Source organism: Agelaius tricolor, unplaced genomic scaffold (assembly GCF_023055355.1).
Source record: "Agelaius tricolor isolate 1412-34295 unplaced genomic scaffold, bAgeTri1.0.p SCAF_5, whole genome shotgun sequence".
NCBI classification, from domain to species: domain Eukaryota; kingdom Metazoa; phylum Chordata; class Aves; order Passeriformes; family Icteridae; genus Agelaius; species Agelaius tricolor.
The window spans coordinates 16,072,886-16,098,915 of record NW_027269265.1 but is presented as its reverse complement, the minus strand read 5'-3'; the positions used below and the strand labels follow the sequence as shown (position 1 = coordinate 16,098,915).

The following is a 26,030-nucleotide window of genomic DNA, read 5'->3' as shown; positions in this document are numbered from 1 at the left end:
CTTTGCAGAAACAATTTCATAGCAGTTCCTGGTACAATGATTTTACAATTTTATTTTTCAACTTGAAGCGGGATGTGCAGGAATAAACTAGAAGGCATGAAGGTGATGGATCAGGCTGAAGGACTGGTAGACTGGGCACTGATGACATCCAGCCCTTGACAGAAGAACCTAAGGCAAAACTGGGATTCACGCAAGTAGGGATTGCTCATTTCTGAGAATTAAGTCAAAACATTTTCTTCCTAATTAAACCAATCTTGAGATTTCAGTAAGAATTTCTGACATATGCTTGCTACTTAACACTCTGCAGAGCTCAACTGCACCACTCACTCCCATCTCAGATTTCACTTCAGTTTGCTCAGTAAAGCTTCCTTCCTCCCTAATGTTTTGATCTCTGCTTTGCTATACTAATACCTGCAAGTTATATGTGATATCCTAGGAGCTCCTTTTCTTAACTGCCACCTGTCCAATAACCCATCCTCAGCACCAACCTTCTTTCATGGAATCATAGAATAGTTTAGGTTGGAAGGGACCATAAAGATCATCTCGTTCCAATGCCTCTGTGGTGGGCAGGGAAGCCTTCCACTATACCAAGCTACTCAGAGCCCCTTGCAGCCTGGTCTTGAATATTTCAAGGACAGGGAGTCCACAGCCTCACAGTAAAAAGTTTTTTCCCATTATCTTATATAAACCTGCCCTCCCTCAGCATTCCCTCCTATCCTATCACCATATGCCCTTGTGAAAAGTCCATCTCTAGCCTTTTTGGAAGCCCCTTTACGTACTGAAAGGCTTCTGTAAGTTCTCTCTTTTTTTTAAAGCTCAAATTCACTTGGACTTTTCTTGACAGCCTGAAGAATGCTGCCTTGTATACCATCAGTTCATCTGTGCTTTTTTCCCTCCTATTTAAAAAATACACTTTTTTCCAATAACTGTCAGCAACCAGGACTTTAATACTACTTTAGTAGTATGTACTTTAGTATGTACTTTAGTAGTAGTGCTTTAGTTTTATAGTCTTAAGCATTTCTACAAAATAGCTGTGAAATCCAGCATTCCACGCTATGCTTCTACTCACCTAACAATGTTACATTTGAAAAAATAATATTTAACTTACACCTTTTCAAGATGTGCAACTGTAAAGGTACAGTACCAGCCCTTCACATATCACAGCTGACTGAAAAATTAAATAGGATTCTCCTTAGCCCTCTTCAGCTTTGTCTAGATATAGGAAAAATTACAAACTAGGCTATGAAATGATTGAAATGATGCTATAAAAGCAGGATCTAAATAGGTCTAGGAAGTCTCATTCTAATCCATGTTTTTCTACTCAATTTTGGTTTGCTCTGAGCAAATCCCTTACGAACTGCATGTCGAGACATTTCTATAATGATCAAGTGAACCAGTATTATTTGTGGCAAGATTTATATAACTACCTACACGTGGGAAGCTCCATACGGTGTATTTTTAGCATCAGATACTGAAAGCTTCAAAATAATGACAAAACCTGAATATTTAAAGAAACCAGGTCATAGCTTAGAATTTAGTTTCCACTAAATGCAGTTTCAAAGGGTTTCCTCTGTAAACAGTTACAATTAAAACCTATGTGGACACCATGGAAGCCTTACCATCTTCCCCTAACATCATTTGTATTGCAGTGGCATTGCAAGGGCTGCACTTTGAGCCCTGTGCAAAACACACAGTAATAGGTGGTGTTCCCCTCAGAGAAGTTTCAAACCAAATAGGACTGATGAAGGACAGGGGTGTGAAATGAAGAAACAAGGAGGTGAAGAGATTAATACCTACTCAGGCACCACCACTAAGTCTTGAAACAGGATCAAGCCTTCCAAGTCCCAGCACAATCCAGTTCTCCAACAACATTTAACAACTTCAGCGTCTCTCTGCACTTTCTGGCTGACACAGTACCCTTGCTTTAATGAAGATAATGACAGTGCTGTTCCTAGATTAATACTATGTGCCCTACAGCCACTAAAACCACACATCAACACTTCGGTCTTTAGAAGTTGCAGTACATAGTGTATATAGCAAAAAAATGACACAACCAGAGCACAAAACAGAAAATGCTTTTTAAAAATCAGTTGTTTTTCTCAAGTCAAAAAATAAGAGGTTTTACACTTAGGTTTCAAAGAAAAAAACCCAACTTCTTTGTAAGCCTGAATAAACATTCAGTTCACATAGGTCTTCCTTTACAAAAGGAAAAATTAATTTTTCTATAAAGGCTAACCAAGTATGGAAGGCTATTAAAAGAAATTCTTTTGGACAAAGTAATATAAAAAACAAAGACTGAATGAGAGCACAAAAGGGAAATGGATCAAAACCATCTGCATGTCATGATACATATTACATTAAATATGAAATGCATTTGTTTTACTCTTCAGTTCCAGGCAGGCTTTGACTTTCATTGCAACAAAACAAACACTAATGAACCCATGCAATTCACTAACTTAAAAGGTTAATAATGCACCTAAAATTTGGTGTATTTTTATTTAGGAGATAAATTTTGTTTAAGGATTCCTTTCCATTCCTAAATCAGAAGGGAAAAAACCTCGCCCTGATTGTAGGATTAGATAGAGAACTATAACACTTTTGTTTCCTTAAGATAAAATTCTTGTGGAAAATCTGATATATAAGTAGGGAAGATAAGACAAGCACTGCCAGCTTCACAGAAGTTTGTGCACATCTAAGATGCGATTCTCATACAGTAAATGTCTGTTATGCTTTGAACCCAGCTCTGCCTATGAGCTGGTTTTCTTTGGGCACATGTTCAGGCTGCAACAAATTGTAAAACAGCCAACACAGACAGAAATTTGTGTTGTTACAAGATGTTACTTCTCTTTGTGGGTAAACCTGTAAACCTGGACTTGAAATTAGAAGGGATTCTGATTCCTTGATTCTGGTTCTGATTCCTGACTCTGATACCTGCCAGCTGAAAGACAGGGACAGGGAGAAGAATAAAGCCTCTTTAATCCAAGGGAAAATGGTCATCAGCAGGCTGCACCACTTACAGCACACAGTGCTCTATGGGGCTGGATGGAATCCACCCAAGGGCACAGCAGAGAAGAGATGGTGGAAGAGATCAGCAAGTCACCTTCAATCATTTCTCAGGAGCTCTGGCTCACCAGGGAGGTCCCAGACAAATGGAGGCTGGCAAACAGGCTGTCTGTCTGAGGGAAGATCTGGGGAACTACAGGTCTGTCAGCCAGATCTGGAGGCTGGGGAAAATCACAGAGCTGGTAATTTTGGAAGGTGCACTCTTTGCTGCATAAGAAACTGGCTGGATGGCCAGACCCCAAGGCTGGTGGTGAATGGTGCTGCATCCAGTTGCATCTGGTCACTAGAGGTGTCCCCCAGGGATCAGTACTGCACATAGTCCTACCAATACTTTTATTGATGACCTGGACATGGGGGTTGAGTGTACTCTTAGTAAATTCATGGCCAATACCAAGCTGGCTAGGAGTGTTGATCTCCTGAAGGGTAGGAAGACTCTGCAGGGGGGTCTGGATAGGCTGGATCCATGAGTCCAAACCAACTGTATCAGGTCAACAAAGCCAAGTGCCAGGTCCTGCACTGGGGTCACTCACAACAACCCCACACAGCACTACAGGCTGGGGACAGAGTGGCTGCAAAGCTGCCTGGTGGAAAAGGACCTGGGGGTGCCCTCTGACAGCAGCAGTTGTGCCCAAGAAGGTGTCCAAGAAGGCCAATGGCATCCTGGCCTGTGTCAGCAATGGTGTGGCCAGCAGGACCAGGGCAGGGATTGTCCCCATGATTTTCAGCACTGGTGAGGCCACACCTCAAATGCTGTGTTCAGTTCTGGGCCCCTTAGGACAAGAAAGACATTGAGGGGTTGGAGCACATCCAGAGAAGGGCAACAGAGCTGGAAAAGGGTCTGGAGCACAAGCCTTATGAGGAGCAGCTGAGGGACCTGGGGTTGTTTATCCTGGACAAAAGAAGGCTCAGGGGGAATCTTATTGTTCACTACAACCACCTGAAAGGAGGCTGTAGCCAGGTGAGGGTTGGTCTCTTATCCTAAGTAACAACTCATAGGTCAAGAAGCACTCAAGAGGCTTCAAATTGCTCCAGGGGAGATTTATAGTGAATATTAGGAAAAAATTTCATCAATGAAAGACTTGCCAAACATCAGAAGAGGTTGCTCTGGGAAGTGGTGCAGTCACCAGCCCTGGAGTTACTGAGCAGACATACAGACATGGCACTCAGGGTCATGTTTCAGTGGTGGGCCTGGGAGTGCTGGGCTAATGGACTCAATTGTAAGGGTCCTTTCCATGTTTCTAACAAGGTGGAGAGAAGGAGAAAACCTGGCTAATCTTTTCACTGCCTCATCCTGGGTTTCTAGAATGGGCTGGATGATAAAGTGCTTAGAACAGGCGAGCCAGGACTCAATAATCCTGGCTATGTTGTTTATGTTGTTGATAAGCCTGGATACTGAACTAACACAGAAAGTACCATTTCCTCGCAGGAAGAACAAAAAAAAAGGCAGATTTGGTGTGCACAACCATTCTGCCTGTCTGGCTCTTTTTTCTGTGCTGGGAGAGAGAGACAGCTTCACAGGCACAAATGTACCACCTGTTGAAGCTTTCTCAACTATTCCTTTTCTTCCCCCTCACCTCTGCAATAGCTTAGGTGGCTACTACTGCTGCATCCACTGCGTGAATCCAATCACAGGCAGAAAAACCTTCACAAACCAACTGTGCAAAGTCCTCCACCCATACCTGCCTCCAGAGACCAACATATGTCTATGTTTGGCACGGGTTCCACTACAGTTTCACCTATTTGGTTACATCATTTTAAAAGTTTTTCCAACCAGTTAAATGATGGCAGTTATACATGCTATACATCTTGAGCCTGTTTCTCAAAGAGATTTTCCTACTTCACAACAGTGACTTTGAAAATAATCACTGTAAAGGAGTAAGGCAAGAGGGAAAAGGCAAAACATGATCCTGGACAGGCATGCACTTGCAAAGAGCTCCATCCATGGAGCAGTTACTGCCAAAGGTGCAATTACTGGAATGGTAACCCTGCCCCAACACCTGCATGGATGTAGTTTTACAGACTATAAAGCTGCTTTCTGCTGGTACTGTTCGTCCCTCCTCCCACGCAGGAAGTTGAGTAAGAGCATCCACATCAGAGCTGTCATTCACTGGAAGGAATGAAAAGCAACACACCTAATGAAGGCAAGCCCACAGAATCTCTTAGATGGGACTCTCCTGTAACTCAAGACCCCCAGTGGTGTGAGCAGCTTGTGTTTTACTTTTATATTCAACTAGTTTACAGCTATACTAGTCCTGAACATTAAGTTCAGAGCAATTGGACAGGCCAAACTGCCTGCAAGTGCTTACGCTTTTGCCAAGGTATGAAGCAAGATGCTTTTCAGTGAAACATAAAGCAAAGCTTGCTTACTTTCACTTCAAATAAAATGTCCAAAAGAACAAGACACCTTTCTTCCTAGGACTTTTGGGCCACTAAGCTGTAGAGTAAGAGTAGGAGAGAGGAAGGGGAGGAAAATTTTCTTCTGTTCTTTTCCAAATTCTGAAATCTGAAAAATGCTAACTCTCTCCACTGCCCCTTTTAGTTTACAAATGATCATTTCTTCAGTGAAAATAAAATTGATATTTTCAGATCTAACATTATTTTCTTTCAAAATACTGAAAACCAAAAGCAATTACAATCAGCTCTATTGTCTACATTCACCTTCCCCTGGTGCAGGACCTTGAGGGGAAGCATTGCATATAGAGAACTGCCTGTATTTCTTTAACACCTCATAAAACAGAAGGCATACAAACATTGTGGGGCAGTATTGGAGGACACAACACTCAAAGTGACTACAAAACCTGGCAAATGTAGAGCTCTACACTCCCCATAGCACATTTTAAGGTGAACACATTTTAAGATTTAGCAGTTTAACTAACTGGCAGCCTAACAACTGATTAGAAATTAATACTAACCACAATAAAATGCCTGCATAAATTTTACCCCCAAAAAGCATACCAAACTCTGGGTTGCAAAGGCAGCAAAAATCAACCAAAACCCTCTAATTTGCAATCTGGTGCACCTGCATGGCAACCTAGGATAGGATTATGAAATGCCAAAGAGTTTATGGTAGAATTCCTTTTACTGCAGCAAAACAGGAGTTTGCAATTGAACTTTCTTGGTAGGAATATCCTTCCCAAACTGCACTTGCCTCCTTTTTAAAAATAGCAAGTTTTAAAAAAATATTGTCTTAAAAAGGAACTAAAAAACTGTCCCCAAGAGCAACAATGAAATCAGCAAATTACACAGTACAAGAAATGAGTTGGTGTGATACGCGTCTCTCCTTTTAGAAACCAACATGAATTGCCCAACACTGAGGTAACTGCAGTTTATCCCCTAGCAAATGCTTGTGAGGCTTCCCAAATCAGCAATTAGCGTCTGTCCCATTGTGCTTCTCTGTCTAATATCTTATGCAAATTATACAATTTATAGCTTTGGATTTAATGTGTGGTTGCCAAAGAGCGCCCAAGGCAAGAGGAGCCTGCTGATTCAGGAATGCACGGCTCAATTGCCTCACCCTTGTGAAGCAAGTGACAAACTCATTCCACACATTTCTCCACTGAGGAGGAAATACTGCTCTTGCTGCACCACATCTACATGAACAGGTGCAGCTAGCCCACTGCTCCTCTCCTGGCATCCCTAAAAAGCAGAATGAAGCCAACTTCAGCCCAGAAGTCAAAGAGCCAGAGTACCAGGACTATGTCCAGGTGAAACATGCTGGTTTTTCTATGGGAGCACAGCCTATCACATCCAGGTCTGGCTGCACTGACCCATGAAAACTTTGCCTCAGTGGAAGCCCAAGACTTCACAGACTGCTTAACTCTCATGTTTACAGGTAAACATGTGTGCTATGAGTCTTCCTCTGTGCTGGCCCTGCACAGGACAGATGCCTATTAACATTCAGCATGACCTCATTAAGATCTCTGGCTCAAACTGTCAGTAGTTGATGTTTTTCATTCTGAAGGAACATCAACATCAGGAAGTACTGGTCTGGGAAGGCTACTGGGTTACCTACCCCAGCCCCATTGCATTCAGAGAAGACAAAATGCACCCAACACCAACACTGGCAGATGTTCATCTATCCAGTCTATTCCCAAAGCCTCTACTACAGGAGATTCATAACTACTCCATTAGTTTGCCCCAACACTGTAACAGCCTTGCTAGCAAAAATCCTATCCATACTTACTCCTTCTACCAGTGTTTAAACAGCACATTCATAGGCTTCCCAAGTGCTGACTAATCCTCAAAAGGTTCCTCTGAGGGAGCAGGGAGGTTTGGCTGGCATTTTAGAGATCAAGAGAATAAGCAGGGCTTCTGTCAAAGCCCCGAATCTCAACAATTAATAAGATATTAGAGTATTAGGAAGAAATTCTTCACTGTGAGGGTGATGAGGCACTGGAACAGGTTGTACAGAGAAGTGGTGGATGCCCTGTCCTTGGAAATGTTCAGGGTTGGGTTGGCCAGGGCTTTGAGTAACCTGGTCTAGTGGTAGGTGCCCCTGCAGCACCCCATGTTCTTGCCCACCCCATGGCAGAGGGGTTGGAACGAGATGATTTTTAAGGTCCCTGCCAACCCAAACCATTCTATGATTCTATTATTCTATGATTACAGATCCTTTAAATCTCAGAGGCTAGGCCTTGCCCACAGTGCTGCATGTAGATTAACTGTACTACATTAAACCAGACCTTAGCACAGGATGGGGCTCATACTCAGTGTCCTGCTACTTTACCTGCATGGGTGTCTTGTCAACACACCAGTGCCTAAGTAAGGTGATGTGATAGAATAAACTCTCAGTTTTAAGGGAAGGAATTGCTTCAGTGAATCTCAACTGTCCCACACAACCAAGATCTCAGTGGACCCTCAAACATTAAAAAAAATGATCAGAAAAGATAAAGCTCTTCCTTAACATCTTCCATTGCCTCCATAGTGTGTTTAGCGTCCTTGCCAAAAAAAGGACCTCATTCAGAATATTCATTTGTCAGCAGATGGGTGGTGGGTACATGTCTGCAAGACTGACACTCTGCATCTCTGCAGGAAAGATTTCACTGCTGGCTGCTTGCTGGCAGTCAATCAGAGACAGAGCAAACACCCACATAGCATCCTCAAGCTGATTAAGAAAGACCTGGGATATGAACACTCCCTCATGTAGGAAACCCAATGCCACATCTAAAGTTAACACCCTCAGTAACAGCTGAGTGCTCCCTTCCCTCCTTGGCCCAGCAGACACCACAGAAGCTGGCAGCTGCACTGCAGCAAGGAAAAAGCTGCAGTTATTCCGATCATGGAATAGGCTTGGTAGGGTGGGCAGGTGGGTGAGACTGTGAAACATTATCTGTTCAATCATTTTCATAATTACATATGAGATAAATACTGCAACTGGTCAGTCTTCCTCATGATTTTGCCAGGGAGCAAGAGAGGAAATGAAACAAAATGCTTTAGAAATTGAGAAGTCCCAGAGTGTTAAGTAACACCCAGTCCCAGACAACGCACCAGAGTGATCTGGAGGGTGACCTCCTTGATCTTCTAGTAGAGTATGACCTGACAGAAAAGCTTCTTCAAGAGTGTTCAGTACCATTTCCTCCCTTACATGTGTTACAAGGCCTGTTCCACAATGCCTCTCATGTTCTGTCCTCTCATGAACAGCCTCCTCTGTCTTACTCTACAGGCTCTTAATACAGTAGAAGAGAGAGCTATCAAAGAAAAGAGTCATAATCACATCATCCAGCCATATTTCTGAAAGAATAACAGTTTTAACACATCTGTCTCTGAGTTCCCATTTAATGTGCTGAGTATTCATAATGATTTATATTAAATACCAAGGCTTTATTCACAGGACAGTAAAAACACTAAAGCATTACTACTTGCATAAGGTTTAAAGCTTATGGAGTAGAGAAAGTGCTTTAAATCCTCACTGCAGTTTCAGGCCTTCTTGCTTCCCTGGAGATGAGAAATGAACACTGGAATTATCAAACCAAATGAGAACACAATTAAGCTGACACCATGTTATCTCCATCTTTTCAACTTGGCAGTGGGTTTCAAATCAAAGCAAAGGGAATATATATTGTCCCCCAACACATCCCAACTTATGGAGTTCATAGTTCATCATGGAGATTCTTTTTAACATCCCACAGTCAGTACTATATACCACCAACCACAATGGTTTGTAAACCTCTCAAACCTAGTTGTGAATGTGTCCTACCTCTTTCAGTCGGGCTATGATCTTAGTTGATATTTTATGGCAACTGCAGAGCTATTCAATGAAACTCTAACTCTGACAGGGTAGAGAAAAAGGGGAACATTTCTCCATTTATTCATGTTTTGTTTGCTCAGGTTTTGTTCCACCTTTGCTAGCCTGAGACTGATTTTAGTCTTCACTTGTGGCTGTCTCTTGGCATTGACCATGTCCCTTTTTTCAAGGATTCCTTTCACTTCTAATACATATTTTTAAATTCAGGAAAGCAGAACTGAAAACAGTCTTTGGGAAAAATAAAGTTTTTTATTTACACAACTGTATGTTCAGTGTCTTCAATGCTATTTTTGGCCACCACCATCTTTTTGTTTGATTCTGTTGGCACATTCTCTTTTGACTACTGAGGCTGAGGGGGCAGAAGTTTCCATTGAGCTTCCCAGTGTAAGGCTGAGATCTTTCCTGAGCAGTGAGTCAATGCAGAATTTAACAATGCATGTCCATATTATTTTTTTATAGGCCCAAGAGACTACTATAAAGTGGATCTAACATTATGCTGACTCTTCACTGTCTTTTGGTAAGCCTGTCTGATATTGCTGTCTCCCTTTGTCTGGAAAAAAAACTAAACAATTTGGACTTATCTAAAAAATTTGGTATACTGTGTTCATCCACCTTTTCCAGCATTAATAATAAAAGTCCTGAAATGCCACTTGTATGGGATGTTTGGTTTGCCAGATTGAAAGGAATTTATCTCCTCCATGCCTTTGGTCTTTGCCAAGCACTTTCTGATGCTTCAGTTTACTTAAGACCGGCCATCTAAGGAGTGACTTTTTTTCCTTTTTTTAAAGTTATCTCAATGTGCTGACTTGTGTTCAGATATCCAATTTCTAGCAGACAGTTTCAAAGAACTCTAATCAGAAGGCCTGGAGGCAACTAGAGCAACATGGACAGTGCTATTTGAGGGATACACAATTTCTACTATTCAAACTATCAGTTAGCCTGACCTCAGTTCCGGGTATGGTTGTGGAGCAGTTTATACTGAGCATCATCACACAGCACTTAGAGGATGGCCAGGGTATCAGACCCAGCCAGCAGGGCTTGAGGAGGGGTAGGTCGTGTTTGACCAACCTGGTCTCCTTTCATGACCAGGTGACCCTCCTGGTGGATGCAGGAAAGGCTGTGGATGTGTCTGTTTGGACTCCAGCAATGCCTTTGACCCTGTCTCCCACAGCACACTCCTGGAGAAGCTGCAGCCCACGGCTGGGACAGGAGCACTCTGTGCTGGGTTAGGAACTGGCTGGATGGCCAGGCCCAGAGGGTGGTGGTGAGGGTGCTGCATCCAGCTGGGGCCAGTCACCAGTGGTGTCCCTCAGAGGTCTGTGCTGGGGCCTGTTCTGTTCAATACCTTTATTGACGACATGGATGAGGGGATTGAGTCTCTCATTAGTAAATTTGCAGATGACCCTAAGCTGGGAGCATGTGTCCATCTGCTGGAGGGTAGGAGGGCTCTGCAGAGAGACCTAGAACAGTTGGATGGATGGGCAGAGTCCAGTAAACTGATGTTTAATAAGTCCAAGTGCTGAGTCCTGCATTTTGGCCACAATAACCCCCAGCAACATTATGGACTGGGGACAGAGTGGCTGGACAGTGCCCAGGCACAAAGGGACCAGGGCATGCTGGTCGACAGCTGGCTGGACATGAGCCAGCAGTGTGCCCTGGTGGCCAAGGAGGCCAATGGCATCCTGGGCTGTATCAGGAATTGTGTGGCCAGCAGGAGCAGGGAGGTCATTCTTCCCCTGTACTCAGCACTGGTGAGGCCACACCTCGAGTGCTGTGTCCAGCTCTGGCCCCTCAGTTTGGGAAGGATGAGGGAAGGGTTGAGATGCTCAAGTGCATCCAGAGGAGGCAAGGAGGCTGGTGAGGGGCTTGGAACACAAACCCTGTGAGGAATGACTGAGGGACCTGGGGGTGTTTAGCCTGGAGAAAAGGAGACTCAGAGGGGACCTTATCACTCTCTACAACTCTCAGAAAGGTGGTTGTAGTCAGGTGGGGGTTGGTCTCTTTCTTCAGGCAGCAACTGACATAACAAGAGGACAGAGTCTTAAGCTGTGGCAAAGGAAAAAACAGGTTGGATATTAGTTTTTTATGGAAAGAGTGATAAAGTACTGGAATGGTCTGCCAAGGGAGGTGGTGGAGTCACTATCCCTGGATGCCTTTAAAAAAAAACTGGATGTAGCACTCCATGCCATGATTTAGTTGAGGTGTTAGGGCATGGGTTGGCCTCGATGATTTTGAAGGTGATTCTGTGATTTTAACCCAATTTAACAAGCAGTGGTTCACTCTCAGTGTAGAGAACTAAACAGATTGCATATTTCCCTACAAATGGCAGGAGTTCTGAAACATGCTCCACATAGACCTTGCCCACCAACAGGATATGAAGGGATGCCACACATGGCTGTGACAGTACTGCTTTTTGTTCTCAGCACAGCATCTTTTTGTTTTCATGTGGCAAAGCTGTCTCCTGCTGAATCAGTTTTGTTTCCTTTACACATAAAGGTGTATGTAAGGAAAGGTGTTCAGGTTTGTTTCCTGAACCATAATTACTGACACTCCAGAGGTGCCAACTGTCTCCATACAGCCATATCAGCCCATGAATGCATTGGGATTTCTATTTCCACTCCATATGCAGCATTTATACATCAGAAAAACAAAATATCAGCACTTTCCAAGCACTACTATAAACAGGGTATCCCAAACAGAGAGAAAAGCAAGATGTTAGCAGTGTAGTGTATCAAATGACAATGACAAGTACATGACCTTGTGTAGGAAGACTATCAAGCAACTGACCATAGAGGTTTAGTTCCACTTATCATAAACTATTCAAGAAATTCATACCATTTCAAGTCCCTCTCATCAACCTTTACACTTTGAGCCCCATCCACTCTAACTCCTGAAAGCCATTTGGAAAATTCATGAGACAGACCCAATTACTGACATCAGGAACATAAATGCACTCAAGCTTTCATGATTTTCTTTACTGATACTCTCAGCAGGAACAGTTGCATAAAGCCAGCAGATAAGTGAAATGGGAGCTAATTTTAGATGGGATGTTAGTGGCCCTAGTGGTAAAGGAAAGCATCCTCTCAGGCAGTGTTACCATCAGCTGATTCCATGGAACCTTGATAAAGCCTTAAGGTCCTGCTGGACTCTACATGAGGAGAGATTCTAATCTCACCAGGCTTACCACATGTTGGCTAGATACTTATCTGAGAAACTGTAAAGGATGCTAATTTTCTTGTCCACACCAGAAAAAACTGCTTCTTCAGCAGCAAAAGTGATATAAACACATTACACCAGAACTGGAGTAATATTCTATGAGCCAAACCCTGGTTTCCAACTCAGATGAAAGGTCCTATTTTTCAAGACTTATTTATTGACCTTTGATGTTGTGACAATATGAGTAGAAACACTGTGAAAAGCCACTTACTGCAAAAAAGTATTCCCAGTTAAGTTTTACATCTATACCTTGAGCAATTTATCTTTCAATGCTCCTTCATTACTTTTTCTAGCACCCAGATACTCAGGAAATTTGGATGTCAGCCAAGGAAATTTCTGCTCAAGAGGATCAGAATAACTTGAAACAGAACCATGCTGGAATTTAAAACATCTAGTTTATTCAGTGAAGACTTCATCATGACAAGAAGAATCCCTGCTCCTCTTATCCTAATTCTAGAGAGACAATAATCCTCAAGAATTAATCAATGTTCTGTTCATAAAATCCGAACTGGAGATGTCTTAGGAATGCCCTATGACCACAGAGTGCAGTCATGGCCTATTTTTTCACCCCATAAAATGCAGATTCAGTTGATGTTCAGATCCACCCAGGCACTTAGCACAAAATTCATAGAAGCTGTCACTTAAATAGACATAAACCTTTTCACTTTTTCAGCTTTATCAAGTAGAAAAATGCTTTGAAATTATGCATGTAGATGTAAAACAAAAGTTTCCAATACTGGTATGTAATAAATGGATAAAAGGTCCAGCCTTGTTTCTTTTCAGATTCAGATAAGTAAAAGAGAGTGAAAGTGGGGTGCAGATTCCTCATATCTGGTCAAAAAAGCACATGAGAGATAAAGAGTGCACCAAAAATAACATCTGAACTTTACAGGCAGGCCTATTTTGAAAGCTCAGTGGCCATTACAACTACTAGGATCCAAGATGAAGATTGTTTGTTGGTTCAAGGAGCTCTGAGTAGCACACTGTGAGACAAAACAATAAAATGTTTTCTGTATTATTCTCTGGGCTTTGTGCCTGTTGGCCTGCAGAGTCCCCTGCACAGCCCCAAGCTGATGGATCTCAGGAGGCCAGTGGCAGCAGGCTGGCTGGCTGCCACAACAGGGACTGTGTCCATCATAGCCACAGATGCCCCCAGCTCCCTCCTACCTATGCTGGGACAGAGATCTCAGCTCAAAATAATGAAAATCTGATGGGGGAGAGGAGAGACAGGAAGGGAGTGGAGACCCTGTTCATATTTTCTGATAATGAAATTGCTAACTTTCAACAGTCTTACTCTGGAAAATCCTTTTGTAAACTGCTTTAACAAGAGCAAGACATGGTACAAGACAGAAGATTCCAGGCTTTTTCTGGGGGGGCTTCCCACTTTCTTTTCCTGCCACCTCTCTCAGGACAGGATTAATCCTTTGGAAGCAGCTGTCTAGTTTCAATTTCAAAGCCAGGGCTTGTTATCATAACACCAACATGCTGATGTCTCTTTGTTATCCTCCTCCTAGATGAATGAATGAGCTTTTATGAGAAAGATGGCAGGTGACACTTGCATGGGGCAAATGTCCCAGTGTGCTTCCAGCTTCAGAGAGCAGGACTGAGACCTACCAAGTGCTGGCAGCTGGATAGAGAGACTGCCACATGGAACACTGCTGGGAGCTGAGGCACTTTGGACAAACTGCTTACAGTTACAGAGAATATCAATTCCATTCCAACTCCTTCATTCCACACAGGTATACTAGTTTTCAGACAGAAATTAAAATCCAGTGAGTGAACACAGACCACACATTTCAAGTGAGGTAATAAGACCTGCATGTGTTCTTGGTGGAAAGAGAGCATACAATCAACAAGGCAGGGTTCTGCACCCAAAAATTGGTGTGGTTATTTACAGTAGCTGGCATCTGCCCTCTAACTAAAGACACCTTATTGATATGTCCCTACATAAGGAAGTGAGTGCCAGGTGGGTGATTAAGAGGCATTAAAGTGAAAAGAAAAATCTGGCTTCATTTAATAGGAGTTTCAAATAAAAATAAGAGGTGTCAGAAGTTAACCTGTGTGACTATTCTTCTCTCCCCTCTGACCAAAACAGGTCTGAAAATAGGCCACAGCAAAAAGAGGCTACAGTTTCAAAAGGTGAGTGCCTAAAGCTATGTATATACAGCTATTTTCATGCACTTTTAACTGGGTGGCCTGATTTTGAGAAGCTCTAAGTATGCACTGCTCCAACAATGTACATGCTCCATAATGTCCAAAACCCCCAGCCCTGACTATCTGCTTTGCTGTTGAATTGTAGATATTGTAGATGCAGTTTTCTACTCAACAACAGGTTCACACTTTCTGTTAGAACAATACTTCCACAGCTTGCTTGGCACAGAGACTTGCTGTATGGGAGTGATGTTTATACACCTGGAGAAGAGTTTCTGCCCACAACAATGAGGCATCTTGGCAGGCAGATGAGTGCCAGGATGCACAGGGGTGACACTCCATGTCCAAAATCAGCAAGGAAGAACCAGCAGCAAGCAGAAAACCCCAAGCCCTAAATCAAATGCCTTACTCACTTCATCATACTAAGCTAGCCTCCTAATAACAGAAGATACCTGCAGCTGTGAGAGGAGTATTTCTAAGACAGACAGAATCTGATAAAAATAAATTTAGGGAATAGAGAAGGATGCTGTGATCTGTTCTGTAATATCTCCCCAAATGAGAAAGAAGCACATACAGCAGCAACTGCATCTCAAATAATAGTAAACAATCAAACATAAATTTTATTACATGCCAGGATGAAAATATTGAGGCTAAAGGGGTGTATACTGTTTAGTGTCCTGGGGAAATAGCTTGCATGCTTCAAATACAACTGGCTAGGAAGAAAGAAACTAAGGAGTTGCAGCTCAGCTTATGGAGGAGGTCAGTTTTCTAGGAGAGCTCCACAAATACTACTGTATGTACAAATTTTAGACTTCTAGCTAAATTGAAAAACAACAAAATTTTAAAACAATGGAAGAAAAAGCCAGAAGCAAGTGGTTAAAGAAATGAACTTCAGGGTCTGCAAGTTCAAATGTTATCAGAGAAACCAGCAGTAAGTCACTTGAGACAGAAGAGGAAGCTGAGCAGATGGGAACACTAACTAAATAGCACACTGAGTGAGTAGCATGTTTACTTCACTTTTCATTTAAGTTCCTTCAATTTGGATTATTACTTGTAAGATAAGTAGGAGAATTCAAAAGTTTTCAATCTTTAAACAAAAAATGTAATATGAAAAGCTTAGTTAGTGCCCAGTCACAGTGATCATCCATTACCATCTTAAGCATAATTTTAAGTGTCAGATTTTGGATTTCAAACCTGAAGGATCACAACTTTTCAACACACATCAGAAAATTTACCTATTTTCGTTAGGTTAGAGCTTTAAAAAGGCTGACACAGTTCCAACCATACAATACCCTGTTAAAAATGAAGTTCTTACTAAATAATGTACCTAATCTTTTACCAAACATCACTGAAACTGATCAAGAGCACTTTTATGTAAGAAGCAATTCTTCAGAGACAGGTAAACAAAGCAATACAACTGCTGAGAGAACAACTGTGACACCAAAAAAATCTATTCAGTGATTTATTTCAACATACACCTGACAGCTATACAGGACACTAGCTGGAATGCAACCTTAATTTTTTCAGGTTGCAGAATAATTAGCTCTTTTAGAGCTTGCACTTAAAATACCAGAGGATCAGGAAAAAGAGGAAGTCACAGCTCCAGCCAGACTACTGATTCCAAAATAGAATCTATTAAAATCAATGTTAAAATATCTCTTAACGCTATTTTTTTTTTTCCCAGAAGAGAGTCCTACTTCCTTCCAAGGGAGATATCCCTGTCTATATTGAATAAAGAAACAGTCCCTACAAATCACCTCAGCACTGCTAGGAGCATGCTAGCACACTAGGTTCAAGGTGCATCCTGGAGCAGGTTGCTCAGAGAGGTTATGCAGTCTCCATCTGTGGAGAAACACAAAAACCCAACTGGACAATGACCTGAGGAACCTGCTGTAGAGATCCTGCTTAGAACAGGGACTTGGACTGTATATTCTCAAGAGGCCTTTTCCAACTTCAGTGATTGGGCAAGTCTGTGAACTTCAATTTCCACAAGGAGTGAGTGGTTCCTGTGTCAGACTAGGACATGGAAAGCCCTGGTTCAACCTCAGGCTTTCCCTCAGACCACTGGTACAACTCTGGCTCAGCTCTCCTCCACCTCAGCTTCTTCAGCAGCCACAGACTGGTAGCAGAGACAAGGAGTGCCTCAGCCACAAAGTGTCTCAGCAACCCTTCTCAGGAGGCTGGATCAAAGTACTTATCACTCAGGCACTTGACTCCATGAAGAACAGGATACAGGACTTTCAGAAAGCCTCACAATGTCCACATGCCCAGTCTAGACACTTCAAATAGGGACTCCCTTTTTCAGGAAGCATGAAGAATTCTCTGGCAAAAGGCCAGTGACTTGGACATCTGAAAAATAATTGGGAGTTAAAATCTAACTGTTTATAGACTATGGGGCCCTACTGCTGCAGAATGCAGTCACCTCAGCAGAGCACATGGTCACCCTCTCTTTAACCTAACTGGTGCAAATCTTTAGTTATACAGTTGTCGTAAGGTCTACAGGGTTAAAATAAAGTGCAAACTGAGGATCATAAATAAAGACTATACTTCATTTATAGTTACTTAAAAACATGATTAAAATAGAGGCAATAATCACTGAAATCCAAAACTGATCTGTAAATAAAAACTGAATTTTCTTTTGAAAGACTTTGAATAGCAGAAGGCTTCTCCTTACATATAAACTCAACCCTCCCGAGTTTACAGCACTCCTTCAGAAGAGACAATCCCTTGCACTGAACTCAACCCATCACATTAATTTTGTATCCTCTGATAAAAAAGGCTCTCTAGTTACAGCTAAAGACTAGGATATTATTTTCTTAGTAGTTACTTCCATAATGAAATTCCAGAACAATAAAGATGTGGCTCCTAAGAGTTCATGCTATTAACAGATGTATTGCTTCTTGTTTGGGTTTTCTAAGTGTTCATGGCCTTAGGATATGAGATGGTAGCTGCAACAGAGAAAACATAACTTAGCAGGTGAAAACAAGGAAGGAGAGAAAAACCCACAGCACTACCTAGAGTGGTATAACTTTTCTCTTACTGCAGATCATCATGTGCAGGAATACAGAGGCTGATCTACTTAGGCCAGAACAAGAAGTTAGACAATTATTCATCTCTCCTGAGATTTCCCTTGCTAAATACTGAGTTGGTTCAAGGTCTTGGTCATGATATTTCTGATTATGAGACAGAAATAAGACTGGGGAGGAAAGTGCTGGGGGGAGGGGGACAGAGGGTCAGGGGAAATAATGGTTACCAAACATTGCAGCAGCCAGTGACAATAGCTTAGGCCATTCCTCACTTCATTCCTCAACTTTGTTAACAGCTTATTTTTGAATTGTCAGTTTTACCTGAATTCAAATTTCCTTTTTCTTTTTCCTCCTTAAGGACTTATTTATTTTTCTCATCAGTTTGACCAAAGCAGGCTGAAATATGCGGAAGACAAACTACTTGCAAAAACTGGATGTCCTCCCAAACATATTGTTCTCACAGGGATAACAATAGTACTGATAGCAATTTAAGGAAAAGAAGAAAAAACCAAACTCTACTGAATCTCTCTGCTGTTAGAACAAAATCCCAATCACTCCCTCAGTGCACAGGTTTCCCTCAGCACCTTTCTCCCACTCACAAACAGCAATAGCCACTCCAAAACAAAATCATTCTGAACTAATTGAGGATTTTCTCCCTAAGAGATTCCAAAAGACAAGAGGGAGCGCTGTGAATTATTAATCTTATTTCTACATAAGAATGGTGCCAGTGTGGCCAGGCAGGTTATATGCAAATAATATGTCCATAAATCCACAACTATAAAAATACAAATTACTGAGCTTCTTACCTGCCCATCAAGACAGTGATAACACAATCTAAATGGCATTTCCAGTAACATTCTGTTAGAAAATAGTTCAGAAATGCAATTTCCCCCCATTACAATCATCTAACATATGAAAGAGTTAATTCAGAGCTATTCTAGATTTAAATTCAAAAGCCAATAAATGTTTCAAGAACATGACAGCAGCAGAAGTAAAATGGGAATGAAAGACTAACTTAACCCAACAGTTGCCATGGTTAAAATGAGAAGGTAACAGAACTATTCAGGTTCAAAAGGCATGACTCCTAACATGGAATACAACTCAAATGATACCAGTTAAGGGCAATAGTTTATGTCAGGTAACAAGCCAGCACCAGACGTGCATTTACGTTCCTCCAACAATTAGCTTGTGCAATAGGCTTCCAGTACTTCTCGAAGACCTTAGCTCTACTTACACTTTAATTTCTTTTGATCCTTTCCAAAATCAGTTTTTCTTTCTCCCTCAGTTTAAGGCCTCAGGAATCTTACTACAAGCTGCTGAGTTTGCACAGTCATTTCAATTTACCAGCACACAAGAAGAAGACAATGTTTTCCAGAAGATTTCTGAGAGTGCTCATTGTGGTAAATATGATCCCCATTAAACCCACATCGTATTTTTAATCAGTTACAAACCTCCTTTGTGTATATGGAAAAAGAAGAGCACAGGATTCCAGAGGGCAATCCTGTGATACAGGAATGCTTCAGTGTTTGTGCTCCCATGGAGAGACAATGCAAAGGGCACAAAACCACTACTTCAAACTCCCCATCCAGCCTCCAGAAGGAAGCTGCTTTCTTCTCTAGTGACAATAAGAGGCTCCAGGAGCACAGATATTGGCCTACCTTGCATGTATGCCTCTATTCGCCGGATGAGCTCGTACGACTTGGATCGATCCAGGAGTGTACGGATAGCTGGGAGAGGGTCTAAGATAATGGTCTCTGGATGAGCATCAATGTACTCCTGCAAAACAATATATAGGGGAAAAATGGCATTAGGTTGGCTGAAGAGCGTAGAAAAATAATGAGAAGAGAAAATAATGGGGAAGAGAATATATAATGTTAAAAGTTCAGCTTCTCTTCAAGGGGAGCCAAATGGACTTTGGCAACACAGAAAGTCCCCAGACAGTGAAAACACTGACACTTGAATCAAACACAAACATGACAGCTAACTGGTTTAGATGGCAAATTCCTCCTCTAGACTCTATCAGGAACAAAACCTCTGCTGCAACCACATTAGCTCACAAGGGAGCCAGTGGCAAAGTGCCATAGTAAGAACTGAGAGCAGGACTGAGAAAAGCCATTAGGAGAAGAAAGATGGCACACAGCTATCCTGGGGTCAGCCTTGCATTCAATTACTGCATGTGAACATCACAACTATCTGAACTAGGCTCAGAAATACATCTGTGTTCTTTTATGTTGTTTTTATTGCTGTCTTCTAGCTGGGCTGAAGACAGTATTAAGGGCTGAATGATAAGGCCTGAAATTTTTTTTGGCAGAGCTGAAGAGATTGCTGCTTCACTGTATCTTCATTGCTTGCTACTTCTCTATGCTCATACTCTCCTTTTCTGACTACAAGAACAAAGTAATATTAATGACCTCAAGGATCTTCATCTTGGGAACTCAATTCCCTGTTCACTGAGGTCATGACTGCACTACTGCATCTTGGCCAGGAACACAGACACAGCTGCCAGGTATCAGCCTTGCAAACCCAACAAAACTTCCTTCTGTTTCTTAGAAGCTGAATTCCTTCACCATTGCCCCAATCTGGCTCAATAAAGTCAGTGGGAAACACATCTATCTTACTCTACTCAAAATCAGATAAATATATCCAAAGTTAGCATCTCTCTTTGTTTCACCCAACTTCCCAAGGCCATCCTAATGTTTCCACTTCTTTAAATCCATTCATGCAAAAGCTCCAACAATTAATAGACTTCCATGAAGTTCTACTTCATTTAAATTGATTTTTCCAAGAAGAAAACATACTACAAAAGTTACTTCAGAGTATGATGAGATGGCCTCAGGAGATGCACTTTGCTGGAGAGAAAAGAATGGCATAATCTATTCCCAGAAAGTGATTTTGTTCCAGATGCTACCTGGGGATGCAGACTTCTCCACCCCAGCACTGGGAACCTGTTGCTTCCTGGTGACTCCATAGTTTGAACTGATGGCTGCTGAATGGAGATTATTCATTTGAGGCTAAGAGGATCCAGCACTGGGGTCTAATCAACCTACTGCACCACCCACAAGACACAAGCAGCTTTCCTTCACAGGGCACAAGGCACCCCTCAGTGGCAATACTTGTGTCTGACATATTTAGTAATCCCTGCAGAACACAAAGAATGAATTCCCTAAAGATAGGTTCAACCTTGCTGCCTCATGGGAAAAGTAAGGGACAGCCTTTCACACAGCTGGTCATCAAGACTCTCAGACCCAGCTGCTGTCTCACCCTTGCAGTACAGCCTGGATAAAAAGCCTCATCAGCTCAGTGGAGCAGAAGCTGGGTTCATTTACAGCCACTAAACCCCAGAACATACAGTTTTCCTGAGTCTTCTGCCCCTAGTACTTCCAGAGTCTAAAGCAGAGAAATCAGCTTTCAAATACAGATGAGATCTTTTATTCTTTTCAGAGCTAGAGTATCTTATTACCTAATGCCTCTTAAACACCCACACATGTCTATGCATACGTGCCCTTTTATGCAGCAGCTAAAACACCCTGTGGAGCTAGCATGATCCAGTGATTAGGGCATTAGCTTGAACTTGCTGATAGTGAAACTGTACTTGAGTATCTCAACATCTCCAGAGTGTAACAAGACAGATTTTAGTCCCTTTGTGCCTCCGTTTAAAAGACAGGGAGTTACCACACAGTTTGTCTTTCCCAGCACACTGAGAGGATGAGCTCCTTACAGAGAGCCCGTACCCTTATGGGGCAGGAGGCAAGCACAGCACCCAGACTGAACATGTCACAGCTCTGAAAGGTGGCCTCAGCAGAGCTCTGACAGCAAACCTCTTGATGTATCTTCAAGTTCTTCCTTTTACACTGTGGTGACCACTCGTCTGCCTCGACCAGTATCTGGTTCTACCTTGACTTCAAGCTCCCTGGACTTCCATCCTGGCCCAGCCCCTACTGTGCATACACTGATCCTTCCCCTCACACATACATTCCTCCTGCCTGTGGACTCCATTACCTTCACTGTCCTCCCAGGAAGGAATGATTTTTCCATCTCTCAGCTCTTGTGTACCTTCCTGATGCTCACCTCAGCATTGAGAACTATCCTTGCTTCCCCAGGACTCATGTATTCTACTTGTTAATTTGGCTCATGTTACTCTAAGTATTTCCAGAGGGAGCCTGGCTTTTTTATGCTTTCAGTAAGGGAACCTCGCAGTGCTTTATTTCTAATGGTAATAGCCCTAAACCGTATTTAAAGATCTAAACTGTATTTAAAGCACTAAGCTTGCCACAGCATAACAAAGTTTACCAGGAACAAGGAACAAGCTCAAGGCCATTCTACACCAGTCAACATGTCAAGAGAAATGAGCATTTAAGTTGACTTTCCAGTGACTTATTTCTCATCCTGTTGCCTTAAGGAGCCTCCAAAAAGCTCTGTAAGGCAAACAAGAAATAACTGATGAAGATGAGGGAGGTGGGAGCTGTTTTCCAAAAGCCATTTAGAGTCTGGAGAACTTTAACAAATTACTCTAATGTCAAGAACTGCACGAATACAAGGCAACAGCCCCTTCAAACACACAACAAAGGTTTTTGAGCTTTGAGCAGATCAGCTTTCTTTACAAAACAAGGAAATTTCTCAGCATTAAATCTATGCCAGGTACTATTCTCCAACTCCTCTCCATTTCCAGGCCTAGGAACTTGGACAGCCAGAAAGCACAGAACAGCAAAAGTCAGAGCAGTGAAGATCTGTGTCATCTAAGGAAAGACCTCGAACTTGAAGTGTCTCCTAGAGCTCATCTGGGGATGAGCCACACATCTCTCCTTTTAACTGAATCCAGAAACAGCCTCTTTTCAAAGAGACTCTCAATGCAGAACAAGGTCAGTGTATTTGTATGTATCCTTTCTGTTTGAACACAGCTAGAGATTAACTGCTGAAGCTGTGCAGGGGCTTCCAGCTTCCCCTTGGGCCTTCAGGCTGCCAACACTTTCCCAGTCTCCCACACCTCTCACCAGTACATCATCAACACAAGCAAAAGAAAGTTTAAATACCCATGCACAGAAAACTACTTTAAATAAGTAATTAAAAGATCTGAACCTTACACCAATTGTCTATAACAGGAAATTACAATAAGAAAAGTCAATTTTGTTAGCTTCACAGGAACAATTATGGTAGCTGATGTGAAACCTTTCATAAACTTTGATTCTTTACTAGAAACTACTGCACACATCATGTACTACAAACACACTCAGTTTTCAAAGCCATATACTTTGTCTAGAAGGCAGGAACTGGGGTAGTTTGGTTTTCTTTCTTACCAAGAAGGCAGAACTGTAGCACCACTAAGTGACCTGTGAAGATCACTTGAGAGACTGGAGAACTCTTGATGTAACCTAAGTAACAGCACTCTTCCCACAGCACAGAGTGGCTCCACTACCAGAAATACAGATCTGCATAAACATGTCGGGTTTCTGCCTAATTATTTCAAAAGCAGATGAGCTACTATAGACACGAACTTGAAAATGAAGCAGTTGAAGAAGGAAAAGAGAAACACTGAAGCCAAGAGAGTACAGCAGCACTCTCTTCAGTACAGCACAACCTTTCAACTTTGAACCTTCAAGTCTTCTCTCATTCTTCCTGCAAAACAACTCTGCTCTCTACTCTGGTGGATTTACTGAAGACTGATATCCAATAGCAGATTCCAACCACCCAGGCAACAATGTGGAAGATATTTAGGCTTTCCAACAATAGACTGAAAGGGATCTGTCCTTGGGCTGCAGTTCAGCTTGACCCAGACAACATCTATATTTTCCTCTTTCTAATCTTTGACATAATAAAAGCAAACAAGAACAAACAAGGAATTTTAGCAGATCCTCCTTTGTTTGTATTCCAGGCCCGGTGTTTAGTCATGCTTTGTACCAGCCCCATTACTGGCATTAGGCCAGCAATGAAACTTGAAATCAGAAAGAGACCAAATATCTCATGTTCCCTATTGAATACCTCTGGATATAACCCAGCAATTAAAAAAAAAAAATACTTTCCTTGAGAAGCCTGTGTATAGATGAGAATAGAGCTGCTTGTCATTTTACCTAAAAAAGGTAGCTAATGATTTTTTAAAATATTTTAACAGAAAGTTGATACAGTATCTACTGCAAATAATAGGTCATGAGATGATAAGGGACTTGCTGATTCATTGACTTGCTTTTATTACTAAGTAATAAAACTTATATAAAGTTTTGTTTAATATTAAACAAAGTTCCATTAAACATATTCCAAAAGAAAACAAGTAAGCAAAAGAAACAATAGTAATGCCATTTGGATTTGTGTTTTCCCACATACAGAAACATGACAATGACTGCTTGTAAAAACATGTCAACATTTTCCAAGGGAGAAAGAGATGTAAACACAAGCTTGTCTAAAGCATTTGCATCAGATTTAGATTTAAAAGCTCCTTTTTGTTGTCTTAGGCTGTGATGGTCTCTTTTCAAGGACACCTCCTTCCAAAAGGAAAGGTGAAAGTGTATTGGGTCTTCAATAAATGCTCATCTCAAAGCTGCTTTGTCTCTAAATCTAAGAGAGATTTCTGCAATGGTTAGGAGGAATGAGGGGTGTGGCAAGGGGAAGGGGGAACTGATCTTCTCTGTTATATCTCTATTCTCTGTATATCTCAAAGAAACTTTCTGAGTATTCAGCTGCCCTGTGTAGCCTTCAGAAATCCTTTGCTCCTTCATCTTACAAATCCTACCCCAGGAAGCTATCCTAACTCCTAGCACTTGAATGACCAATTTTTAGCTAATTTTGCTGTTTACAAGGCTCTTCCAATAATTTAAGACATCATTATTTTTCAAATGTATAAAACACAGGTATTGGCCTGTGAATTCAGGTGTAAATAGACCATTTCAATTTTGTATTAACTTGTCCCTCCAGTTAGGAAAGAATTACCAAAATGTAATCATTTCCTTTGGTTTTTTGCTTGCCTCTTCTCAGCTGAGAAGTCCCCCCCCTCCCCTTCCCTTCCAAAATATCTCCCTCATTTTCCCTCCTCTTAGTCCCAAACCCTTCTAAGAAAGCCTCTTAATCAAGATTAGAAGAGTCCGTCCTGGGCAACTGCAGAGTGGGAGAGTCAAGAGTTGAAGGTCAGCATGGGAGGAAACGTTTTAAATTTTCATCAACATGATAGCAAAAGACTAGGCATAAAAACTGTGCCTGATCTGTCTTTTTAAGCAGGCTAATGCAAAGAGAACCTGCTCAGAAAAAGCTTTGAAAGACAAATTAATAACCCTATTGATTTTCCATCACTGGAGCCATCCTTTTGAATGCAATATGAAGCTGCAATGAATGAAGTCACTCAAGCCCCTGTACAGCTATGACAGGGAGCTGCTCAGAGAGCATTTTGCTCTAATGAAAGCCTAACAAAGATTCCCCAATGTCTTATAGGAGCCAAAACATACTCCATTTTCAAAGCCATATACTTTGTCTAGAAGGCAGGAATGGGGGTAGTTGGTTTTCTTCCTTACCAAGAAGGCAGAACTGTAGCATCATTAAGTGAAAGGCACCCTGGGGACTCTGCCTCTTCACCTGATTTCCCTCCATGTACCTCTGGTCAAGAAGGAACCACTGAGGACTTTAACCAATTTTCACAGTTAACTAATTACCTGTGTTCAATCAGTCCAGCCCTGTGTTACAGTGGGTAGGAAGGGAGACTGACCATCATCTCTACAAATAATCATCATCCCCACAAATAAGGATTTAAGCGTCCTAAAAAGCAAATAACAGTATTTCTCCACTTTTCATCTCGTGCACTACACTAGGTGCTGCATGCAGTCTTTGTTTTGGCTTTGGATGAGATCACCAGGCACTCATCACTGATTTTCAGTGCAGTGGAGAACAGCTGCACCCACCAATATTCTCCTGAGAAACTGCACTCCATTCCACATCCAACTAGCACAAAGACCTCAGAAAGCTCAGCCCTAAAGGTCTTCTGGAGCTAAAAATGCCACTGTCAACAGGCAACTCCTCCATACCATTTTCATTCTCCTGTCATTTTTTTTCCAGGGCAATTGAAAACAGTCAGAAAATGGCATGCCAAGAGGCTTCCTGCTCTATTAGCACTCTCTGCCAGACCCTACAAGGGCTCATCACAGACTCCAGAGAGCAGGGACACAAAGTCATGTAAACATGAAGCCAGTTTCCTTTTTAGCTCTTTGCAGATTAGATGGTCAAGGCCTCTATAACATAGATCTGAAAAAAAGTTATTCTTGAAAAGGTCATAAATGTAGTCTGGCAGATCATTCCACCTCCTGTGGTCAAGGATCCCTTGCTCTCTGCTTCCTGGAAGACTGCTTTATGGAGCC

The 26,030-nt window shown here is 41.9% G+C and overlaps 1 protein-coding gene across 3 annotated transcripts in view; it reads right to left on the bottom strand.

Annotated features, from left to right (window-relative positions):
- The window catches only part of ITPK1 (inositol-tetrakisphosphate 1-kinase), a 141,045-nt gene that overhangs the window by 43,929 nt on the left and 71,086 nt on the right, over window positions 1-26,030 (bottom strand). For all 3 annotated transcript variants that reach the window (XM_071426578.1, XM_071426577.1, XM_071426579.1), the window contains exon 5: window positions 19,359-19,476. In XM_071426578.1, coding sequence (XP_071282679.1) covers window positions 19,359-19,476 — 118 coding nt within the window. The remainder of the gene's footprint in view (window positions 1-19,358; window positions 19,477-26,030) is intronic.